Genomic DNA, 21,171 nt, shown 5'->3' with positions numbered 1-21,171 from the left:
TAGGTCCAGCACTAAAAAATGCAGAGGAATAGCAAAAAACAAAAGATAAAAGAATATTCTAAAGAAAAATAAATCAGGGAACACAAAGAAGAGGGAAATGTAGCAATGGATGGGGCAAAGAGAATTAGAAGACGCAAATCCAATCATATCAATAATTGCACTAAATGTTAATGGACAAAACATTCCAATTAATACCAGAGATTATCAGAATGGATAAGAAAGCAAGACCCAATTATATGATGTCTAGAAAGGAAGCACTCTATTTTTTTTCATTAATCCATTTTTTTATTTGAGAATAGTTGACACACCATGAGAAGCAGTTTAAATATAAAGCCACACATTGGTTAAAGTGATGAGAAAACATACACCATTAAATAGTAAGCAAAATTTTAATTTTTTAAAGCAAATTTTAATTTAATTATTTTAACACTAAGGCTATGTTCATTTCAGCTTAACTGGACTTGAAGATAAAAACATTATCAGAATTAAAGAGTTAAATTACATAATGATCAAAGGTTCGGTTCATCAGGAAAACAGTTGTTTAAAAAACTCCTAATACCAGAGAGTTTCAAAATACATGAGGGCGGAATTAAAAGGATAAAAACTCCAAAATAATAGTTGTCTATGTTTTTAAATTTTTCACCATCATTATCAAATAACTTAAGTGGGTAACTCTGGGTTGACAGTTTTCTCTCAATAATTTGAGGAGATTATTCTGTCGTTTTGTGGCTTCCCTTGGGGCCATTAGCAAATCTACTATTGTTTTAATACTTTTTATTTCTGAGGAAGTCTGACATTTCCCTCTGATTGGTTTAAAGATCTTCTGTTGGTCTTTTGTAATCTGCAGTTTTCCCGTGATTGTTCAAGGTATGGATTTATTTTTGTTTATGATGCTTAGAATCGTTTTCTAAGTGTGCTTCCTGAGTGCCTTTCATCAATTAAAAACCTTTTTCATCCATTTTTCCCTGCTTTAAATATTGCCTCTTCTCTATGCTTCCTACTCTGTACTTCATGGACTATGATGAATTACAAGGGACAACAATTACAACATTCATTACAATAACATTGACTGAGTGCTTACTGTATATACAGTGATTTCAGGTGAATTAATGCATGTAATGCTCACAGCTACTCCATGCAATAGACACCAGTCTCCCCCATTTTACACATGAAAACACCAAGACACAACAAGTCCTCCCCAATCAAAAGTTAGCAGGAAGAAGAACCAAGAAAGATACGCAGGCATTTTGTAAGACAGGAAGAGAAGGAAAGAAGACAGGACAGGAAATCGAGGAGTGGAAATGAGTGTGACATCACTTCCAGCGTTATGTACACCATGTGCTTCAGGCTGAAACAAAATACTTAGCATCACTGATGATAAAAATAAGATGTCTGGGTTGAGGACCCGCAAGTCGAAGTTTCTACCATTACCACATAGAAACAATGCCATCAGACCTATTACTTCTAATCATCTTCTAAGAACCACAGATCCATAGGAACCTGCAGACGGTCACCTTGGTCTATCTTTTTGCTTGAACAATGACACAATTATATAAAAACATGACACCACAAAAGCTCTATCTAGGAACACAGTATCCAGGTCCATGTTCACTTCACTGAGCTCCTGGACATGACTGGAAGAAAGAACTAAAATCTGAGGGCTTAAAAAAAATGGTGGCGGGCGTAATTATTTGCCCCACATGAAAGGAATGAGTCAGCTGAGAGTGGTTCCCATGACCTCGGTTAACGGTGTGTTGGTGGTGGGTAACAAGTGTCCCCTTTCTGCTCACCAAGCAGTGGAGAGGATGTCATCTTCTTTGTTACACCCACAAAAGGGGAAAGTCCCACAGCAGGGCTGCAGCCATGGTTTCCAAATGGTGTTGAACACCGAGAACTGCTGTGGGACAGGTGTGAGAGTCCTGCGATGCTCTCTGATGGCCGCCTCGATTTTCTTGACCACCGAGTCAAATAGTGCTTCGTTGTCAGGGTTAAGAAGTCGGGCCTCGGAAGGGTCTCTGGAGATGTCAAAGAGCAGTGGAGGGTCGTGGTAGGTGACATCGCCAGAACACGAACACATTCCACTTCCATAGCAGGCGCCGGCTCCATCTGGAGAAAACTTGGGGGTCACGAAATGGACCTTCCACACGGTTGCACCTGGAAAACAGGACTCCATTGGAAGGCCATATTTCTTATCATTTTAGGACTCTTTCCATTGAAGATACATTTCTCAAACACTTTGATAACTTTTTTGAGTTTATTTTTTTAAGATTTAATGTGTTTATTTTAGAGAGAGAGAGAAGGCATGACCAGGGGGAGGGGCAGAGGAAGAAGCAGACTCCCTGCTGAGCAGTGAGCCTGATGTGGGGCTCCATCCCAGGACCCTGAGATCATGACCTGAGCCAAAGGCAGATGCTTAGCCAACTGAGCCACCCAGGCACCCCTGATCCTAGAAATTCTAACTCGATCACTACTTTTCTCCAACATGGCATAGGCAAAGTGGAAAATTTTCTAAGGCTAAATACCACTTTCAGTTCTGATACTGACAAAGGTGATTTGGCAGGATCCATCATCCCTTGTTCTTTTCTTCCTCCCTCTGTCCCTCTTTCTCTCTTTTTCCCTTCCTTGTTTCCTTTCTTTCTTCCTGCATAAGTGGTTAGTAGTTCTATTTCCCAAGATCAATTTTAGATGGGAAACATTGTGTTTCCCCAGCCTCTGATCAATGAGGCTTACAAGGAAGTCTGTGGGTGGGGTTTTGCAGAAGGGTTATGCTTTTCTAATAAAATTGGGCTAAATCACCCAACTCAGTCCTTTACCCCCTTTGCTCTCTCTCTCTCTCTTTCTCTCTCTCTCCTGCATGGAGTGCAGATGTGATGGCTGGAGAAACAGCAGCCACTTTGCAACCAGAGCATTAGAAGGAGCATGAGAATGAAAACTGGCATGCCAAAGAGGGCTAAGTGGAAATAGAGAAAGAACCCAGGCCACGGTCATGGTGTTGAGCACTGTACCAGCTCTGTGCTTCCAACTTCTGAAATCCTTATTATGAAAATATAAGTACAATTCTATTTGTTTAACCCTCTACAGTTAAATTTGGGAAGACTTTGTTGTTGAGGGAGCCGTTTTGTTTTGTTACTTACCATTGACCTTGCCCCTAACTGATACAGAATTTGGAAGGAAGAGGCTTTTGTTGGAACGTTCTTGTTTTATGTGGGAGACCCATCCACACTGATCTGAAGAATGGATCACACCACAAGTGGTGGGTCGCAATGGGAGAAAAATCCATATCTTTTCTGCAAATTAAGTCAAGTCCCATCAAGTAAGAATTCTGGTGTCTACAGATGTAAGGAAATGAATATCTCTTGTTAATTTATATTTGTTTCCATGAATCCTATAGCATGAAGGTAAGGCAGAGATGATTAATTGGAAGGGGACAGTACCCCTGTGTGGGTTACACTGTAGACTTTACTCCTCGTTGCTAATTATTTCGGTGTCCCTCGTTGTAGATATTCGTATCCTCTCTCTCTCTTTCTCTCTGGGACATATTCATGCACACGAGCTTGCATATCTCTAAAATCTACCACAAACCAATGACTGCTTAACTAACTTCCCTAGGGAAAAACAACCGTCATGGCTGGGTGGTGTTTGTACACGGCCCAACTTCCCCCAAAAGGACGAGGAAGCAGGTCTCTGTCTTTATTATGTTCCCACATGTCTGCCATTTTCATACTCACAGTCCTTCTGGTGCCACCTGGCTGTGTGCAGATAGACCCCACAGTAGTGGAAGAGGAACTCATGCTCCGAGCGCGACACCCTGCCTTCCAGCAACGGCATCAGGTTCCGGCCGTCGAGGACTCTTAGGACAGAGGGCAAGATGCAGAAGGTGGTGAGAGATGCATGGTTTGGTCACACATATTATGACAGGAGGAGGAACAGGGAGGAAAGGGGAAGGAGGAAGAAGACGATGGTGAAGGAGGAGGGGGAGAAGAAGAAGGAGGAGGAGGAGGAAAAGAAGAAGAATGAGGAGGAGGAAAAGGAGAGGAGAAGGAGGAGGAGAAGAAGAAAAGAAGGAGGAAAAGAGAGAAGAAGAAAAAGGGAGAAGACGGAGAAGGAGAAAAGGAGAAGGAGAAGGAAGAAAAGAAGAAAAAGGAGGAGGAGGGGAAGGAGGGGGACGGAAGGGAAGAAAAGGAAAAGACTTAAAAAAAAACTTACTACACATCTTCACTCATTTTATATCAAAAAGAAAAACAAACCAAAAAAAACCCCCAGAAAATGAGGTAAATCTCACACAATTTCTAAGACAGTGGGGGAGGTGTCTTAGCTATCGTTCGATAGCTTGTAAGATACTATGGGTGAGTGTCAAGGATTAGAAAATTCAGGTCTTGACACTCATTTGATTCAAATAAAACCCCACCACAGAGGAACAGATACTAGCCCTCACACATGGAATTTAACTATTAGAGACTGAAATGCATTTATTCATCTTAAAGCCTATAGAGGAATAAGACATAATTCATCACACATCCATTGACACGTACTTACTTTTATTCCGTAATGCACCTAATAAATATTGGCTTAATGCTCTAGGTGCTGTGGGGGATATACAACTCAATGAAGGTCGATCCCAACCATGAGGACAACCAAGCCTGTGTCTGCGTAAGCATGAGAGACAAAGTAGAACGTATTCTAATAGGGAAACAGACAAGCTATGCCACCATTCATTAAGGGGAGAAAGATGGCATCTGGCCATATTAGCAGCTTACTGAAAATTCAGTAATACACCACACATACACACAGCACGTTTGCAGATGTATCCAAGGCCATGTCGGATATATCTGCCTAGGTTAGGAACAAGCACTGTTTCCATACCTGTCCTGGGGCAATATCCCTCCACCTATATAAGACAGCGTCGGGTAAATGTCCATCAGGCTCGTGGGTTCGTCAATCACTTTCCCAGCCTCCAGGACTGTCGGCCACCGGAATATTCCTGGGACACGAATGCCCCCTTCCCATCCGCCCATCCCCTTGCCACCTAAAACCAAAGATGAAAGTCAAAGATGAAGTCAAGTCAACCATATTTCTCCACTCTGTTGGAAGTTACATCTAGATGGGACATTTTCTGTCGCTTGCCAAATTCACAGCCAGTGTGCTGCATTCACACACAGAGAGAGATACAGATGACCTGAGATAGATTTCTTGCCTTCCAGGAGTTGAAACTCGACTTCTGAATGTCCGGCCATCAAGTGACAAACCCAACTATAATAAATAAAAACAAGTGCCGTCCTAATACAATGTGTTATTTTGTGCCAATGAGTGCCACCAAGTTTCACTATTATGAGAAAAGAGAACATTCTGAAAGCTGGCAAATCTTCAGTCTTTATTGGAATCACACTGGGCTCTAAAAGGTGGATAAGTCAACGAGGCTCCAAGTAAGACCGGAGAAATAAGTTCTACCTGGGCCATGCTGATCCTTGAGAGAAACTAAGGAACTTGGATTTTATTCTGGATCCCCCATATGGACGAAGACAGAGGGGTCATAGAAACATGAATGGTGCAGAGGCAGAGAAAGCGTTGAGATCCCATCTCAGACAAAGGACATTTCAGGTGTTTCTGAGCACAAAATAGATGAGCCCATGCTTTAGGACCTATCCTGAGGTCAAGATGTTCATTGCTGGTCACTCTGGCAGTATGAATTACAAAGAAAAGACAAGAGAGGGGTCTCTCTACACTGCAGTATAGAGGGAAAAACATTTAGGACAAAGGCTCAGGTCTAGCCAGTGTCCAAAGCCATCCCAGCTCACCAGCACTATTCTGTATGGAAAACATAACAAGCTCCCTGCACTGAATATATGTTTGTATACCAATATGCAACAAACAAAAAAGCAAACATAAACCCACCTTGACATTCTCATGGTCATATTTAATGGCCAGCAACTGTGATAAGACCTACAAGTCTAATCAAGTACCCAGACACCCAAATTTGTCCGTCAAATGGACTCAACTCCTCCTGGTGAGCTGGAGGCCAGTTCCAAAGGTAAAAACTGCTCACAACAATTTTACCATGCCTCGTCGAAAGGTATGCGAACACGCTTTTTAGAGTAATGGTTTTATGTACACACAACCCCCCATTACACACACATACACATACACAAGCAATGTCACTATTAAAATCGTCACATCTCATTTGATGGCATATATAATGGCATATATTAATTTTATTACACACCTTTTCTACTAGGCTTGTCACCAATTTGGTCTACGTTAATTAACAGTATGTCTAGAGCAAGCTGACATGACCTGCCAGAAAAGGTGAATATATTTAGGAGCTCACTTGTCGGTCACAGTATATAACGTTTCTATTATATCTATTTATCTACAATCTATCTATCCATCTATCAATCACCTATCTATCATCTATCTATCTATGGATCAACCAATGTATCTACCATCTATCTACCTATTCATTTACCTATCACGTCTTTGCAACCGTCCATCTATCTATCCATCTATCATCTATCTATTCCATCCATCCATCCATCCACCCATCCATCCATCCATCCATCCATCCATCCATCCATTCATCAAATCATCTATTTACCCATCTATCTATTCCATCCACTCATCCATCCATCCATCCAATCACCTATCTCTCCATCTATCTATCATCTATCTATTGCATCCGCTCATCCATCCATTCATCTAATCATCTATCTATCCATCTATCTATTTCATCCATCCATCATCTACCTATCGATCCTCAATTGTTTTATAAAGTACAAGGAACTCCTAAAGTTCTGATATTACATCTAAGAAGTCAGAAGAATCCACTCACGATGAGGAGGAAGGCACCCACTCCAAATGAACAACTCCTTCCCCGATCATTTCACAGTGTTTGAAGCATAGTGATAACATAGTCGATTTCATTCCATTAAAAACCTGGATTTGGGTACTCGGGTGAGTATTATCCTAGAGCAAGTGGTTCTCAACTAGAGAGGACTTTGGCCCCAGGGGACACTGGGAAATGTCTGGAGACAGTTTTGGTTGTCACTATTTTGATGGGGAGGGGAGTTGTAGGTGCTCCTGGCAGCTCTAGGGTGAAGACCAGGGACACTGCTCAGTGCTCTACAGTGCCCAGAATGCCCCACATCAGAGTCATCCAGCCCCAAACGTTCAGAATGCCAAGCCTGACAGCTCTCCTTCAGATGGTCGCTGGAACCCTCTGCATTTGCACTCAAGAGGCTCTCATTACTTCAGGCATTTTTGTCTTACATTCTCAGACATTGCCCCAAACCTTGCACCTCTTTCCATCTAGTATCATAAGAGAATATAACTCCCACACAAATCTCCAAACCGAGTTTGCAAATGAATCCACGTGCAGGCAAAACGAAGTACACACCACTGAGGTATTGAACCAAAACACAGGGATTCTCTGCACATCACCTTTGTAGACCCCGTTGAAGCCGCCCAGCGGGACCTTGCCTTCCTGCACCTCCAGGCGACCCCCGTTGTCTGAGGTGAAGTACACCAGCGTGTGGTTGGCCAGGCGCTCCCGGTCCAAGGTCTCCAGGATCCTACCTGGTGGGCGAGAAGCATGAAACTCTCACCTTTCACCACGGACCACTGTCAGTCCATGACTTGATTAGTATTAGGCATGTGTGAGCACAACAGTATAATTCGGGGTCATTTTATTGTATAGGCGCTATATATATAATATAGTATATATAATATATAAGAAATCATGATTATTTATATACAAATAATATATAATATAGAACATACATTATAACATATTATATATAATAAATATATAATTATATAATAAATAATGATTATTTACTAATCACATATATAAATACATAATAAATCATGATTCATCTATATTATATAATATATAATATATATTATTTATATGTAATATATAATAAATCATGACTATTTACTCTAATACATGTGTAGTATATATAAGCATTCTATATAGTAGAGACATAAATATATCCTATATGCCATGGAATACATACACGAGATAGTGTACAATACGAAATTGAGCTTTATATGTTGATAATTATTTACTACATATTTTACATTATATAATATTATATATGTATATAAAAGCACATATTCAGTATCAATACATAATAAATACTAAATATAGAATATAAATTATATTTAATAATATGATAACCATATAATTATATTTAAAAATATAAAAGGTGTTTCTATATTATAATGTATTTGTAAATGATAATAAATTGTAATACATGATATATACTATATGATAAATATATTATTTGTATGTAAATATATAAAATATAATTTATGTATTAAATCCTGTATACTTTTTATATTATGAATATTATATGGCAATATGTAATATATGGTATGCAAATATACAATATATGATATGTAAGTATAATGAAATTTTTATAACTATAAATTTATAATTAATAATAGCATATTATTTTTAATAAAGATTTTACTTATTTATCTGACAAACAGACACAGCGAGAGAGGGAACACAAGCAGGGGGAGTGGGAGAGGGAGAAGCAGGCTTCCTGCTGAGCAGGGAGCCTGATGTGGGACTCGATCCCAGCACCCCGGGATCATGACCTGAGCTGAAGGCAGACGCTTAACCACTGAGCCACGCAGGTGCCTTATCTTAAAATATTATATTAAATATATAATATAATCTATTATACAACACAAATAATACAATAAAATATTGTATAATGTTTGATAATTATATATATTAAATAATAGTATTATATAATGGTTACTTATTATATAATACTAATAGATAATATCTTATCATGTAAGATGTAATTTTATTATACAACATTTAATATATCATTTTAGTTTTTAATAAATTTTCTTACATAATATTTAAGAAATAAAACATAATATATATAAAATATAATACACACTACATGTAAGAAATATATATTATATAATGTATAAGAAAACATGTTTATTTAACAAATTACATAAAAATGTATACACATATTACATATGTACACTACATATACACGTACAATATTTTAGAAAGTATGAACTAGTATGTAGCATACAGCACCATCATCACTCAAAATTCAAGCAACCATTCAATATTAGGTCTGCCTGTTAAAAGAAACTTAACAAACACTAATAAAACAGAGAAGACAGTTTAAAAGCTGACATGTCTGGGCATTAATCCGCAGAGTCACACCCTCGATCCAGACAGCATGAGCCCCACCCCGTAAAGGATGTGTATCCCCACGTCCCTCTGAAGGTTGCATCTGACTTGCAAGTTATTCTTGCTGGTCAGCTCTTAGTTAAGCGCCTGAGCATAACGAATACTTTGCTAGACTGAGCAAGCATCGTGCTGATGTGTGGACGATCTCTTCAGGGGACAAAGGGCTTTTTTTTTTTCTTTTAAATATTTCATTTACTTATTTGTCAGAGCGAGAGAGAGCAAAAGCAGGGGGAGCAGCAGGCAGAGGGAGAAGCAGGCACCCCACTGAGGAGGGAGCCCAATGCAGGACTCGATCTCAGGACCCTGAGATCATGACCTGAGCCAAAGGCAGATGCTTCACCGACTGAGCCCCCCAGGCATCCAGAGGACAAAGGGTTTTTGAAAAAAACAAGTAGAAAGCTGATCTAGCCACATCCCAAACTACCCTGATTTAATTTCTGATTCCAGCTGGACGTTCGCCCTGGGCTTCTTAACGTCACCCCAAGGTCCTACCATTCAGCGTGACACCCTCCACCAAAATCTTGTGCCGCTCAAACATGGAAAGACAATGTGGCCAGGTGCAAAGAAAGCTTATTTAAGCATAAACTCATTAACCTTTCTGTTTCCTTGTTTAAAAGTGATTTGTTTTGGAAGCCACATTGGCCATTTTTTAGAAACGCTGCAGCTAGAAATTAATATATTTTAAAGCCCAGATTTCGTAAGAGCAAGATTATAACGGCTTCTTGGTAAGAGAATAATTACATGTGAATTATCCGTTCTCACTAGAGCTAGCTATCGTCTTTAGCATGAAGGTTATTTGTAACTTATACCAAGTACATAAAATACACGTGAATCCTTTTAGTTATGGAAAATACATATATGTAAGCTTCTGTGTATGCAATGTATAAAACATGGAGGAACGTGTGTACATATCTATGTGCATATCGCGACAGAAGAATCATAAAATGTCTTACAAGACAAAAATACGAGGAAAGAAGGCAAGAATGAAAAGCCGCGAAAGTATGTTTTTAAAGGACAAGTTCCCCGCATAGAGAATTTAAAATATCGCTTGCCGCTTGCGGCCCTCAGGGGATTTGCTTTGCAAGTCATTCTGAGGACAGAACTCTTATGGCTTCTTCCTGACAAGGTTATTAACTTAGCAAATGAGCTTAAATTTTATGCTCCTATTGCCAAGTAGAAACACACACACAAAAGACACCTGTCTGATTTTCGATCTGCCTCTGGTTTTGATACGACTTTCATAAGCCATGAAGGGTGGGGGGAAAAACACAGCGTATGGGGAAAATGTCATGCAGAGAAATACCTACGTTCCACTTCTCCCATGTAAACGGTATTACGCTGGGAATGCTAATAAAAGGATTACTAAATGCGGTTAATAGTACTTACAGAGCACCTGCATCTCGTAATTACATAGAATAAACCTCATTAGCTCTTCGTGGCAAACTGTGCCTAGAAACATGGTCACAAAGTCTTTTTGCATAAAACTGCTCTCAAGATACAAATGCAGCAGGGGCGCCTGGGTGGCACAGCGGTTGGGCGTCTGCCTTCGGCTCAGGGCGTGATCCCAGCGTTCTGGGATCGAGCCCCACATCAGGCTCCTCCGCTATGAGCCTGCTTCTTCCTCTCCCACTCCCCCTGCTTGTGTTCCCTCTCTCGCTGGCTGTCTCTATCTCTGTCGAATAAATAAATAAAATCTTTAAAAAAAAAAAAAGATACAAATGCAGCAAAACGCCTTGTTTCCAAAGCAGAGTATCCTGGACCATAATAGACATCAAGGAAAGAAACCATCATCTTACAACTATACTAAAGTTACAATGTTAGAGCTTCTTTTTACTGTAGCAGGTTTCAGTGTTTGTATCTAGCAGGGAATTAAAAAATATGTATATATTGTAGTATGCACGTATAGCCATAGAAACAGTATATGTGTATGTATCCATATATGAACATTTTATTTAATGTGTGTGAGTAGATTTAAAATAATAATTTAAATTGATTATATTCTTAATTGATTTAATATTAATAGATATTAAATGCATGTTTTCATAGACCTAATATATATAAAAGTAACATTTTTATATTTAAGAAACTTAAAAAATTTAAAATTCTGTGACTATTGGTTGAGGTGGTTCTGCACAGAACCCTTTTCAGCATCTTGCAGGAGTAGAAGAAAAAAACAAATTAGCACGTGCTTCGAAAGTAAAATACGCTTTTTGAGATGAAGAAATACTGCATCACGTCCAATTGAGGGACAGTGCTGTGGAATGCACGATGAGTTGTTTTATTGATATGCATGTGGTCCTCCCTCCCCTCCCCACCTGTCTCTGTGGCAGCCCCCATCCTCATTTATGACCCTTTGTGTTCGTTTTCACATTGACCCTTATGACTTTGACAGAAATGGCTTTGGTTGAGGTAAATTCCCTCCTGCATTCCTAAGCACGTCTCCTAAAAGTGAACTAATGAGAAAAACACATTTCCTTTTATATCCATCAAAATGATGGAGAAGGGCAGTATCCTTTACAAAGCAATGTCATCAGTTTTGAACAGTCTTTATTTTAAAGATGGGAAAATCCCGTATGTATCATTGGGACTGTTTTCTTGGGGAAATAGTCATGATTTTGCTGCACGTACAGCCAGATTTTGATTCAGTTCCTGGGAACAAATGCTTACTCACTGCCCAAGGTCCTCAAGGGCACCTAACTCACTGAGCCGTCCGGGCATCCTGGGGACAAAGGGTTTTTGAAAAAGCAAATATGCATTCACTTTCTCGAGCCCATTCATCAGCTAGTTAATGTTGCTTTTCTTGACACTTACCCACCATCCAGTCCATTTCTTCGACATTATCGCCATAGAGTCCATATTTACTGTGCCCCACAAACTTGTCTTTGGTGATCAGTGGAGTGTGGACATGCAGGAAGGACACAAAGAGGAGGAAGGGGCTGCGTTTATACCTAAGGGGTGGAACATGAACTGAGTTATCGTCACAAACAAAGGCGTTATCTCCACTGGGATAGGATTCCGCATCAGCTGAAAGATCTCACAACAGTTGATAGAGCTTTTTTCTATGTCCTTACGTGACCAATGCCACTCACGAGAGTAACCAATAGAACAGAAGGACGTCAGTGGAAAGGCCATGAGTAGGAATAAAGAATACTGGGACGTTTGCATTAGCAACAAACTAGTGAGTGCAGTCTGTCTTCTGAAGGAAGGCTTCTTCATTCCTTCCTCCTCTTTCTCCTCTATGATATCTGGAACATAAACGTGATGGCCGGAGCTTTGGGCCATGAGGCTGCTTGCACACAATCACAGGTAGCAAGATAGAAGGAGCTAACGTGTTAATACATCCTGTTTGTTGTGTTCTGCATTTCAATGTCACATGGAGCCATTTAAGATTCCTCCTTCACACGCTTTCACAACTGGGCATTATAGAGGGGGAAAGGCATAGAGATTGGGTGTGTTCTGTCAACCACAGCCATGGGAGTGACAAGCAGACCTGAGTGACTGCATTCTGACTGTTGTGTTAGAGCAAAGAATCAAAGCCTATGAGGGCATGAGATCCCATTGTCGGATGCATTAACCCCACAGAGTTATGCCTTTTTCTCTTCCGTCCACTCCCCTGTACGCCATTCACACCAGGTCAGTGAGCGTCCACACCCACAATTCAATGTGCTTCTAGTTGGTAACCTAGAAGGGAGCTTGTATGCAAAGAAGGGAGACTGTTACCTTCATGCCCATGTGGCTTGTATTGAACACATAAAACTTCAAATTAGGTATCCATACATAGACCCCCTCCCTCATCATTCCTGAATGCAGAAGTATTTTCGGGCTGTTTCTAAAGCACGCCAAAATCAACATCAGTCCCAAAGTTTGGATCCATTTAGACCCCAATCCACATTGAAGCGATATGGATCGAACTACAGGGATTCCGATTTTTCTAAAAAAGAGTGAGTACAAGTTATTTCCTTAACCATTTCCGTGTTTACAATCTGCAGGAAATGTAACGCTCAATTTTATTCTAAGGAGAAAGTCTAGTATAGGGCAAATATCACACACACACATGCATTTGCACACACATGCACACACACACAAGAACGCCCACTTCTCCGGAACACTAATGAAATTCCCACCCAAGGACTCGGGCCAGAAATGACTTCCTACCTGTCGATAAAGGCGAGAGCCTCCTTGAGCATAAGGGAAGCCACCCGGTCCTCCCGCATCGGCTGCTGGATGATTTCATGGTTCCTCATAAGAACGCAGTTCCAACGCCGAGTAAACCCATAGCTGGAGTACCAGGAAAGGAAAAACAGGAAGGCAAGAAGGGCGAAGGTGACGATGACCTTCCACGGAACGGAGAACCAGCGGGTGAACTTGGGGATAAGGAGCAAGAGGGGGATGAAGCTGAGCGCCGCCGTGGAGATCCAGAGTTTGACCCGTAGCCAGCGGTGCAGCTCTGGCGTCTTGGACGTCTGGCAATCACTGATCAGGCCAAAGGGCAGCCCATAGAAGTAATCGAACCCATGGTTGAGGGGGTGGTAACAGTGATCGTCCCGAGAGGCGCAGCTCAAACCTTGGTGCCACTTGCCTACGGGAGAAACAAAATGGCAGCACACACAACCACCTGTTTCTAAACGTGGGCTTCGTTTCACAAAAGTTAACTACGACTTGCCCTCCCTTGCCATGGGGGTATCTTCTTGGTACCCCAGTCACCTCCCTGGGGGATGCTGAGAAGTTTCCCATATTTGTCACCAATACTGCTTTCCCTACGCCCTGCATCTTTCAGACTAAAACAGGGCAACAGAAACCCCTTTGCTTAATCTTTAAAAAAATAAAATAAAAAAATAAAAATAAATTAAATAAATAAATTTAAAATTTCAATTTAAATAAAATTTGAATTCATTTAAAAAAAACGCACTCACTTCTCTGCTAGTAATGATGTTATAAAAATAGTATACTCCCGCCTCACCCCCTACAGAGTATTCCATTTTGGTGAGAGCAATGGGTGAGCCCATTTGCTTTCATTGGCATGATTCTGCCAATACCCTGCTCGAGATACCAAAGGTCCTGAATACTCATGCATTAGGTCCCTACCCCGTGTATCTCCTCTCAACAAGAGGTCAGCTGGTGTGGGTCCAGCTGACGTCCCGGGAAGGCTAAGTCCCAGCGAAAGGGTATGTGCATGAGCGTGCTTCCGAGTTCAGAGTCCTGTGGGCCATACCTATGAGCCCCGTGCGGTAGCCACGATGCTGCAAGACCTTAGCAAAAGTTGTTTCATTGGTGGGCAGACCGCCCGAGCCTCCAAGCCAGGTGAGCGCACGGTTCAGGTTGAAGGGAGACGCCATTCCTGAAGGCAAAGAAGGAGGCCCCCCATAAGTCCCACAGTCCCTCTTTCATGACACTCATGACAAACTCCTAGATTCGTTCTCCTCTCCTTGAAGTGTCTCCTACTGACCTTCTACCATTCTGTTCTTTCCCTAGCGTTTCCTTGCTTTTTGGTCTCTACCTATCTTGTCCTCACATCTGTCAAATGTAGATGTTCTGTAGGGATCAGGATCACCAGCTCAATACACGACCCCCAGTCACGCTGGAATTTCATATGAACAATGAATGGTTTCTTAGTCCAGGATGCCCCACACGTTGCACGGGGCATACTTGTCCTAAAAATCCAGTCATTGATGATTCAAAATTCAAATGTAACTGCATGGGTCTCTGGATGATATCCTTGGATCTCGGTTCTGAACTTTGATCCCATCTTGCTACATGGTGAGAAACCCACATCTCCTCCAGACCCTTCTCTGCAGTTGAGGTCCTATTAGACGTCTCTGTACTTAGAAATCCAAATCTCAACACGATCAACACAGAGTCCGTGGTCATCGTACTTCAAACATGCCTCAACAGAGGACGCCATAATCCCCCCAGCCACCCAATGCACGAATTCCTTTGGGATCCTCCCTCTCACTCAGCCACACGTGTTCTACTCAATCCCATGTCAAGTCCTGATAACTGTACCCTTGTAAACAGTTTGGATATTTGTCTCCAACACCATAGCTTTGGAGCAGAGATTCAGCTGGGCTATGCTATGATGTCTAACAGCTCAATCTCCGTCTACCATCCCAGCACCTTCTGAAGAACCCTTCCAACCCATGTCCCTCCCCTGGGCAAACCTCATTACTTTCTGTGCATCACCTCTGTTGAAATCTAAATCTGGGGTAGAGCTTACAGTGTTTGGTAATCTGAGACGACTGATTATTGCTGTGGCTACCTCATTCGTCTAGCACACTCATGCCTGACTGCATTGTCTGTGCATGTCGCTTCCTCTGCTGAGCACACCCTCCCTCCCGACTCCTCACATTTCAAGGAGCATCATCCAGAAGGACTTTCCTGGGATGCTATAGGGGCCTCTATGGGCTTCCTGTGCCCAAGAACTATTCTTCCTTGCATCTCAACCACTGGAACACTTTCATCTTGAGATGCATATGTCCTACTTACGTTACAACTAACAAGAATGAACCTATAAATGAAAGGCATCACACAAACGTGCACAATTAATTTAAAAAATCAAAACATGTTAAAATAGTATTGTGATCCAATTGGCTTCTTGTTTTTCCGTTCTCAACAGAAACAGATACCTTAAAAAGGATGCCTTTTGCCAAATCCTAAAAGACAAAAGCCTACCTATCGTTTTCAAGAAAAGCGGTTACATCTTTTAATTAATTATAAATAAATGTATAGATGCTAGTGTGTGTATAAAAATGTGGTGGAGCGGAACTTTGATCCCATCTTGCTACATGGTGAGAAACCCACGTCTCCTCTAGACCCTCCTCTGCAGTTGAGGTCCTATCTAGCTGTCTCTATACTTAGGTAGAAACTTAGATAGAAACTTAGGGATTGGGAATATTAGTAACTCCTACATCGTAAAAGACTCAATATGTTGTGGCTGAGTATAGAAGTTGGTACTCATGGGGCGCCTGGGTGGCACAGCGGTTAAGCGTCTGCTTTCGGCTTAGGGCGTGATCCCGGCGTTGTGGGACTGAGCCCCACATCAGGCTCTTCTGGTATGGGCCTGCCTCTCCCACTCCCCCTGCTTGTGTTCCCTCACTGGCTGTCTCTATCTCTGTCGAATAAATAAAAAAAAAAAAAAAGAAAGAAATTGGTACTCATAATGCTGATTCTGCAACATCATGTTGTGTGTGTGTGAGAGAGAAAATATACATGAGTCTCCTTCTTTTCTGTGATCTTCCCAAGATCTCCGTCTGATTCCAATCACATCCCCAGACACTGGACAGACCCACTTTTCATGAAACTATGACAAGCTCTCTACTAGCTTGAAGACAAGAGATGCATTTTGAAGGCTCTGACTACAAGTACTTGCAAACCCTACAAGCAGCTGGGAAATTGCAAACCCTTCATTCTATGCACACAGGCGAGCAGGTTTCGTGGCCCCTGGCAAAAGACCCACCTGTTTCAGCTCTGCAGGCATAGCAACAGGACCCCCATTTGCATGTAGATTCTTAATACCCTAAGTGACCTTTTGAGAATGCTTACAAAGAGTAGCAAAAAATAAAGAAGAAAAAAGCCTGACAGAAAGACAACATTGTCCTTGCATTGCCCTTCCCCACCTGATCGGATGGGGTACCGGCCCGTCAGGAAGGCAGCCCGACTCGGGGTGCCGACGGAGGCAGCTGCCAGGTGCTGGGTGAGCCTCACGCCCTCGCTTGCCAGGCGGTCGATATTCGGTGTGCTGCGGACAGAAGGAGGGCTCAGCATGCAGGTTTCTAATTTTCAACAAAACAAAGGAAATTCGAAGCCACCCTGCGTTGAGCCCAACTGACTCTGTTTCCAGTAAACCTAAAATACAGGCATTTTAAGCTTCGATCCATCTACCTGTTTAAATGCCTCCTCGATGGTCACAAGGAAATGGAAAGCAGACTTTAAAACAATGTATCTTCAGGCAAAACAACTGCAGACTAATATAGGTCCGCGGGTGTAATTAAACTATAACCCGTCTGAGCTCATAGGCATTTAAATGCAAACGTTAGCCCATTTGCTCATCTTCTATTCCTGAAATGAAGGGGTGATTTGGATTACATAAAATTTCACTGTATTTCTTATAGTAAAATGTATCTTTTTAAAAAAAATAACCAAATGGTGACATTTTGGAGTTTAATTTACTACCCACATCGGTCATCTCGTATTTTAAGGTCTCCAAAAATTTTTTTAGAGCATCCATAGAATATAGGCTCACAGAGGTGTCTTTAGCAAATCCCATAAACTAAGGTATCCCCAATCTGAATAACACGTGAAGGACGTACTAGTCTCACAACCCCACAGCAATATGATGGGGGACAGAGCCTTATACTGGCAAACACTCTCAGATCTGTGTGGGGGAGAGTCTGTGTGCAGCCCGATAGTTTGTACAGGTAGAGTCAGTGTCTGGTTGAGAGGGACAGGACCAGGTTCTCAAGCAATGTCTCCTGCCTCACCCAGTACTTCCTCGTGGGAATTAAATAGGGAAAGCAAGGTGCTCACGTAGACCTTAAACGCCTTTAAGAGGACCAGCTCCTTTCAAAGTCCAAAAATATGCTTAAAATATAGGACTATTCCAGGAGCCACATTCCAAGGAGAAACGATGGTGTTTAAATTCACACTAAGGGGCGCCTGGGTGGCACAGCGGTTAAGCGTCTGCCTTTGGTTCAGGGCGTGATCCCAGTGTTATGGGATCGAGCCCCACATCAGGCTCCTCCGCTATGAGCCTGCTTCTTCCTCTCCCACTCCCCCTGCTTGTGTTCCCTCTCTCGCTGGCTGTCTATCGCTGTCGAATAAATAAATAAAAAATCTTTAAAAAAAAATTCGCACTAAAACTCACCTTGTATTTGCACATGAATGAGATTTGTCTGGTGCTGGGGGGCAAGGACATACAGAAGGATCGTGGTCACCAAAGGCTTAGGAAATAATTCAGGGAAGACCCTGAAAAACTCTAATATCATCGGCCTCTGCCGTGGAATATTACTCGGTTGCAGACAGAAAGGAAGGAGTGATACTTGCTACCACGTCGTTGAAAACACAATGCTCGGTGAAAGAAGTCAGACACAAAAGGGCACATAAGGCATGTTATGAGCTGAATGGAGGTTCCCCAAAATTCATAAGTAGGAGTCCTATCCCTCAGGACCTCAGAATGGGACTGTTTCTGGAGGTGGGGTCGTTAAAGAGGAAACTGAGTTAAAACAAAGTCAGGGGTGGGTCCTAATGCAACAGGAGTAGGGTCCTTATAAGAAGACGAGATGAGGACCCACATGGAGGGACGACCACGTGAGGACACAGGGAGAACACGGGGTCTACACACCAGGGACAGGGGCTTCGGGAGGAACCGGACTCAGCCCTGCCTGGATCTCAGACTTGCAGCCTCAGCCCCTCCTGGATCTCAGGACTGGGAGGGAGCACATGTGTGTTGTGGAAGCCACTCAGGAGGTGACATTAGTTAGGGCGGCCCTAGCACAGTATTACATTATAAGATTCAGTGCATATGAAATTTCCAGAATGAGCCAATCCCAAGAGACAGAGAGCACATCGGTGGTTGTAGGAGCTGAGGGATGAGGGATGAGGCGACCGGTCCTAGGTGTGGGGTTGCCTTTTGGGGACGATTCGAAAGTTCTGGAAGCAGACAGAGGGGATGGGTGTACAACCGTGTGCGTGGGCTCCACGCCTCTGAACAATGCCCTTTCCGTGGGTCACAAAGGTGCATGCTGTGTTATGGGTATCTCACCACAAAACCACAACAGCAACCTACCAGACCACGGAGACCAGGATGCCAAGCGCCGTCCTGATGTTCTGCAGCCTTCCTAGGCCGACCTCGGCTACTCCCGGTGCTCACGGGCCGCCAAGGCCCGCCGCTCCCCTGCCAGGACCCAGGTGCTCCCGCGGGCCAGAGGCGCCCCCCTCCACAGGCAGGCAGGGGTGGCTCCTTTACCTCACTGTGTTATTATCGTAGCAGCCCAGGTCCCCCACCCCGAGGTCGTCCGCCATCAGCAGCACGATGTTGGGCCTGGAGTTCCTCGTCACGAATGCGGCGCTCAGGCCCCCAAGCCAACAGCACAGGCATACTGACAGCCGGCAGGTCCTGAAAGCATTGGGGGGCGTGACAAACACAGCAACACACGCTGTCAATCATGTTTGCATCGCGGGCCACTGAAAATACGACATCACGCTCTTTCTTACCAATTCCCGCTACACAGGGAAGCTGGACTGCTTTACTCCGAAACCAGAATTCTTTTTTTTTTTTTTTTTTTTTAAAGATTTTGTTTATTTATTCGACAGAGATAGAGACAGCCAGCGAGAGAGGGAACACAAGCAGGGGGAGTGGGAGAGGAAGAAGCAGGCTCATAGCAGAGGAGCCTGATGTGGGGCTCGATCCCATAACGCCGGGATCACGCCCTGAGCCAAAGGCAGACGCTTAACCGCTGTGCCACCCAGGCGCCCCCAGAATTCTTTTTATTTCATTTATTTATTTTTATTTATTCTTAAAAGATTTTATTTATTTATTTGAGGCAGAGAGAGAGAACACGAGCAGAGGGAAGATCAGAGGGAGAAGGACAAGCAGACTCCCCTCGGGAGAGGGCAGAGAGTCCCATGCAGGACTTGATCCCAGGACCCCAAGACCATGACCTGAGCCAAAGGCAGATGCTTAACCGACTGAGCCACCCAAGCGTCCCCAGAATATTTTTTTAAAGTCCTATTCTATGTTAACAGAGTATAGCATACACATTAATATTCTATTTCTTGTGATATTGAAATTCTTATAACTTTCCCAATGATTTTGTGATATGAGACCCTTTAAAAGAAACCCTAATTGCATTTAAACTTAAGTATAAGGCCTAGTAATTTGCTTTATTTGAATAAAAAATGTAAACAAAATAGAAAATTGGAGGCAAATCGCCAGCGAGTCTGGCTTTTTTTTTTTTTTTTTTTTGATGCTCGGTTGTACTTTTTAGTACATTAGAATATATATTTAAAGTGACGTTGGGAAATCATTTAACACCTGAAAAAGAAAAATTAACATACATATATATGTTACTAAATGTTAGGCTGTATACAGACTGATGCATTTGAAATTGCTAAATGCTATCATATGCTCAGAAAAGCACGACAGCCTTTGACTGAAATTCGCTCCAAGTTAAGGACTACGACCCCGTACATGAAACTGGGTCTCCAACTCCAAATTCCATCTGATCTATTCCAAGCACCGTTCATTCTACCTCAAAACATGCATCTCAAATCCATCTGCATCCATCCACCCACAACCCCATCACGGCGGGCCAAGGAAGTCATGGCGTGTCTCACTTGCATATCTCAAAACTCTCCTAAATGGCCTGGCCTGTCCCATTTTTGTCACTTGGGCTCCAAAATGTGGCCAAACCGAGCAACTGTATCAATGTATAAATCTGGTTGCCAATTCTCCCTCACCACGGCCAACGGCTTCCCATTGCGCCATGATTGCCAAGCCTCACCAATGGCACTCTTTGCTGTTCTATCATGCTTTCCTCTCACTACCCACCCCCCAGCCTTGGCTCATCCGTGGTCATCCTTAAAATCCCTACAACGATCCTTGACGTCGGACCTTGTGCAACTCCCGTCTCTGCGATATCCTGCCTTTCACCCTATGAATTCGCACACGTGCCCTCATTCCTAAGGTAAGCATCGTTTCCTCTGAAAAGCCATCCTGTGGGACGCCAGCAACCCACAGCCCCTGGCGCACCCCTCATTATCCTTAGCAGGTGTCAGGCAGGTGACGTAGACCAAACATCAGCCAGGGTGAGGAACCCCGGGATGGAGAACCCTTCTCTCCGGGATGCAGAGAAAGAGGAAGGTTTGCGAAGTCGCCTCCTTACCAGTTGTAGATTGGCTGCTTCATGACTGTGAATTCCACTCCCCTAGGGAAGAAAAAGAAAAAGCAGAGG

At 42.7% G+C, this 21,171-nt stretch overlaps 1 protein-coding gene across 1 annotated transcript; it reads right to left on the bottom strand.

Annotated features, from left to right (window-relative positions):
* Positions 1–1,786: 1,786 nt before the first annotated feature.
* On the bottom strand, positions 1,787–20,697 carry ARSH (arylsulfatase family member H). Its single transcript, XM_034649880.1, has 10 exons — positions 20,678–20,697; positions 19,185–19,334; positions 16,837–16,958; positions 14,436–14,561; positions 13,379–13,802; positions 12,035–12,171; positions 7,435–7,569; positions 4,864–5,026; positions 3,729–3,850; positions 1,787–2,154 (listed from the first exon to the last, which is right to left on the bottom strand). The coding sequence occupies exons 1-10, from the start codon at positions 20,695–20,697 to the stop codon at positions 1,787–1,789; spliced, it is 1,767 nt and encodes a 588-aa protein (XP_034505771.1).
* Between the last annotated feature and the right edge of the window lie 474 nt (positions 20,698–21,171).

This window comes from Ailuropoda melanoleuca, chromosome X, assembly GCF_002007445.2.
Source record: "Ailuropoda melanoleuca isolate Jingjing chromosome X, ASM200744v2, whole genome shotgun sequence".
Classification (NCBI taxonomy): Eukaryota; Metazoa; Chordata; class Mammalia; order Carnivora; family Ursidae; genus Ailuropoda; species Ailuropoda melanoleuca.
This window is presented reverse-complemented; position numbering and strand designations above follow the sequence as displayed.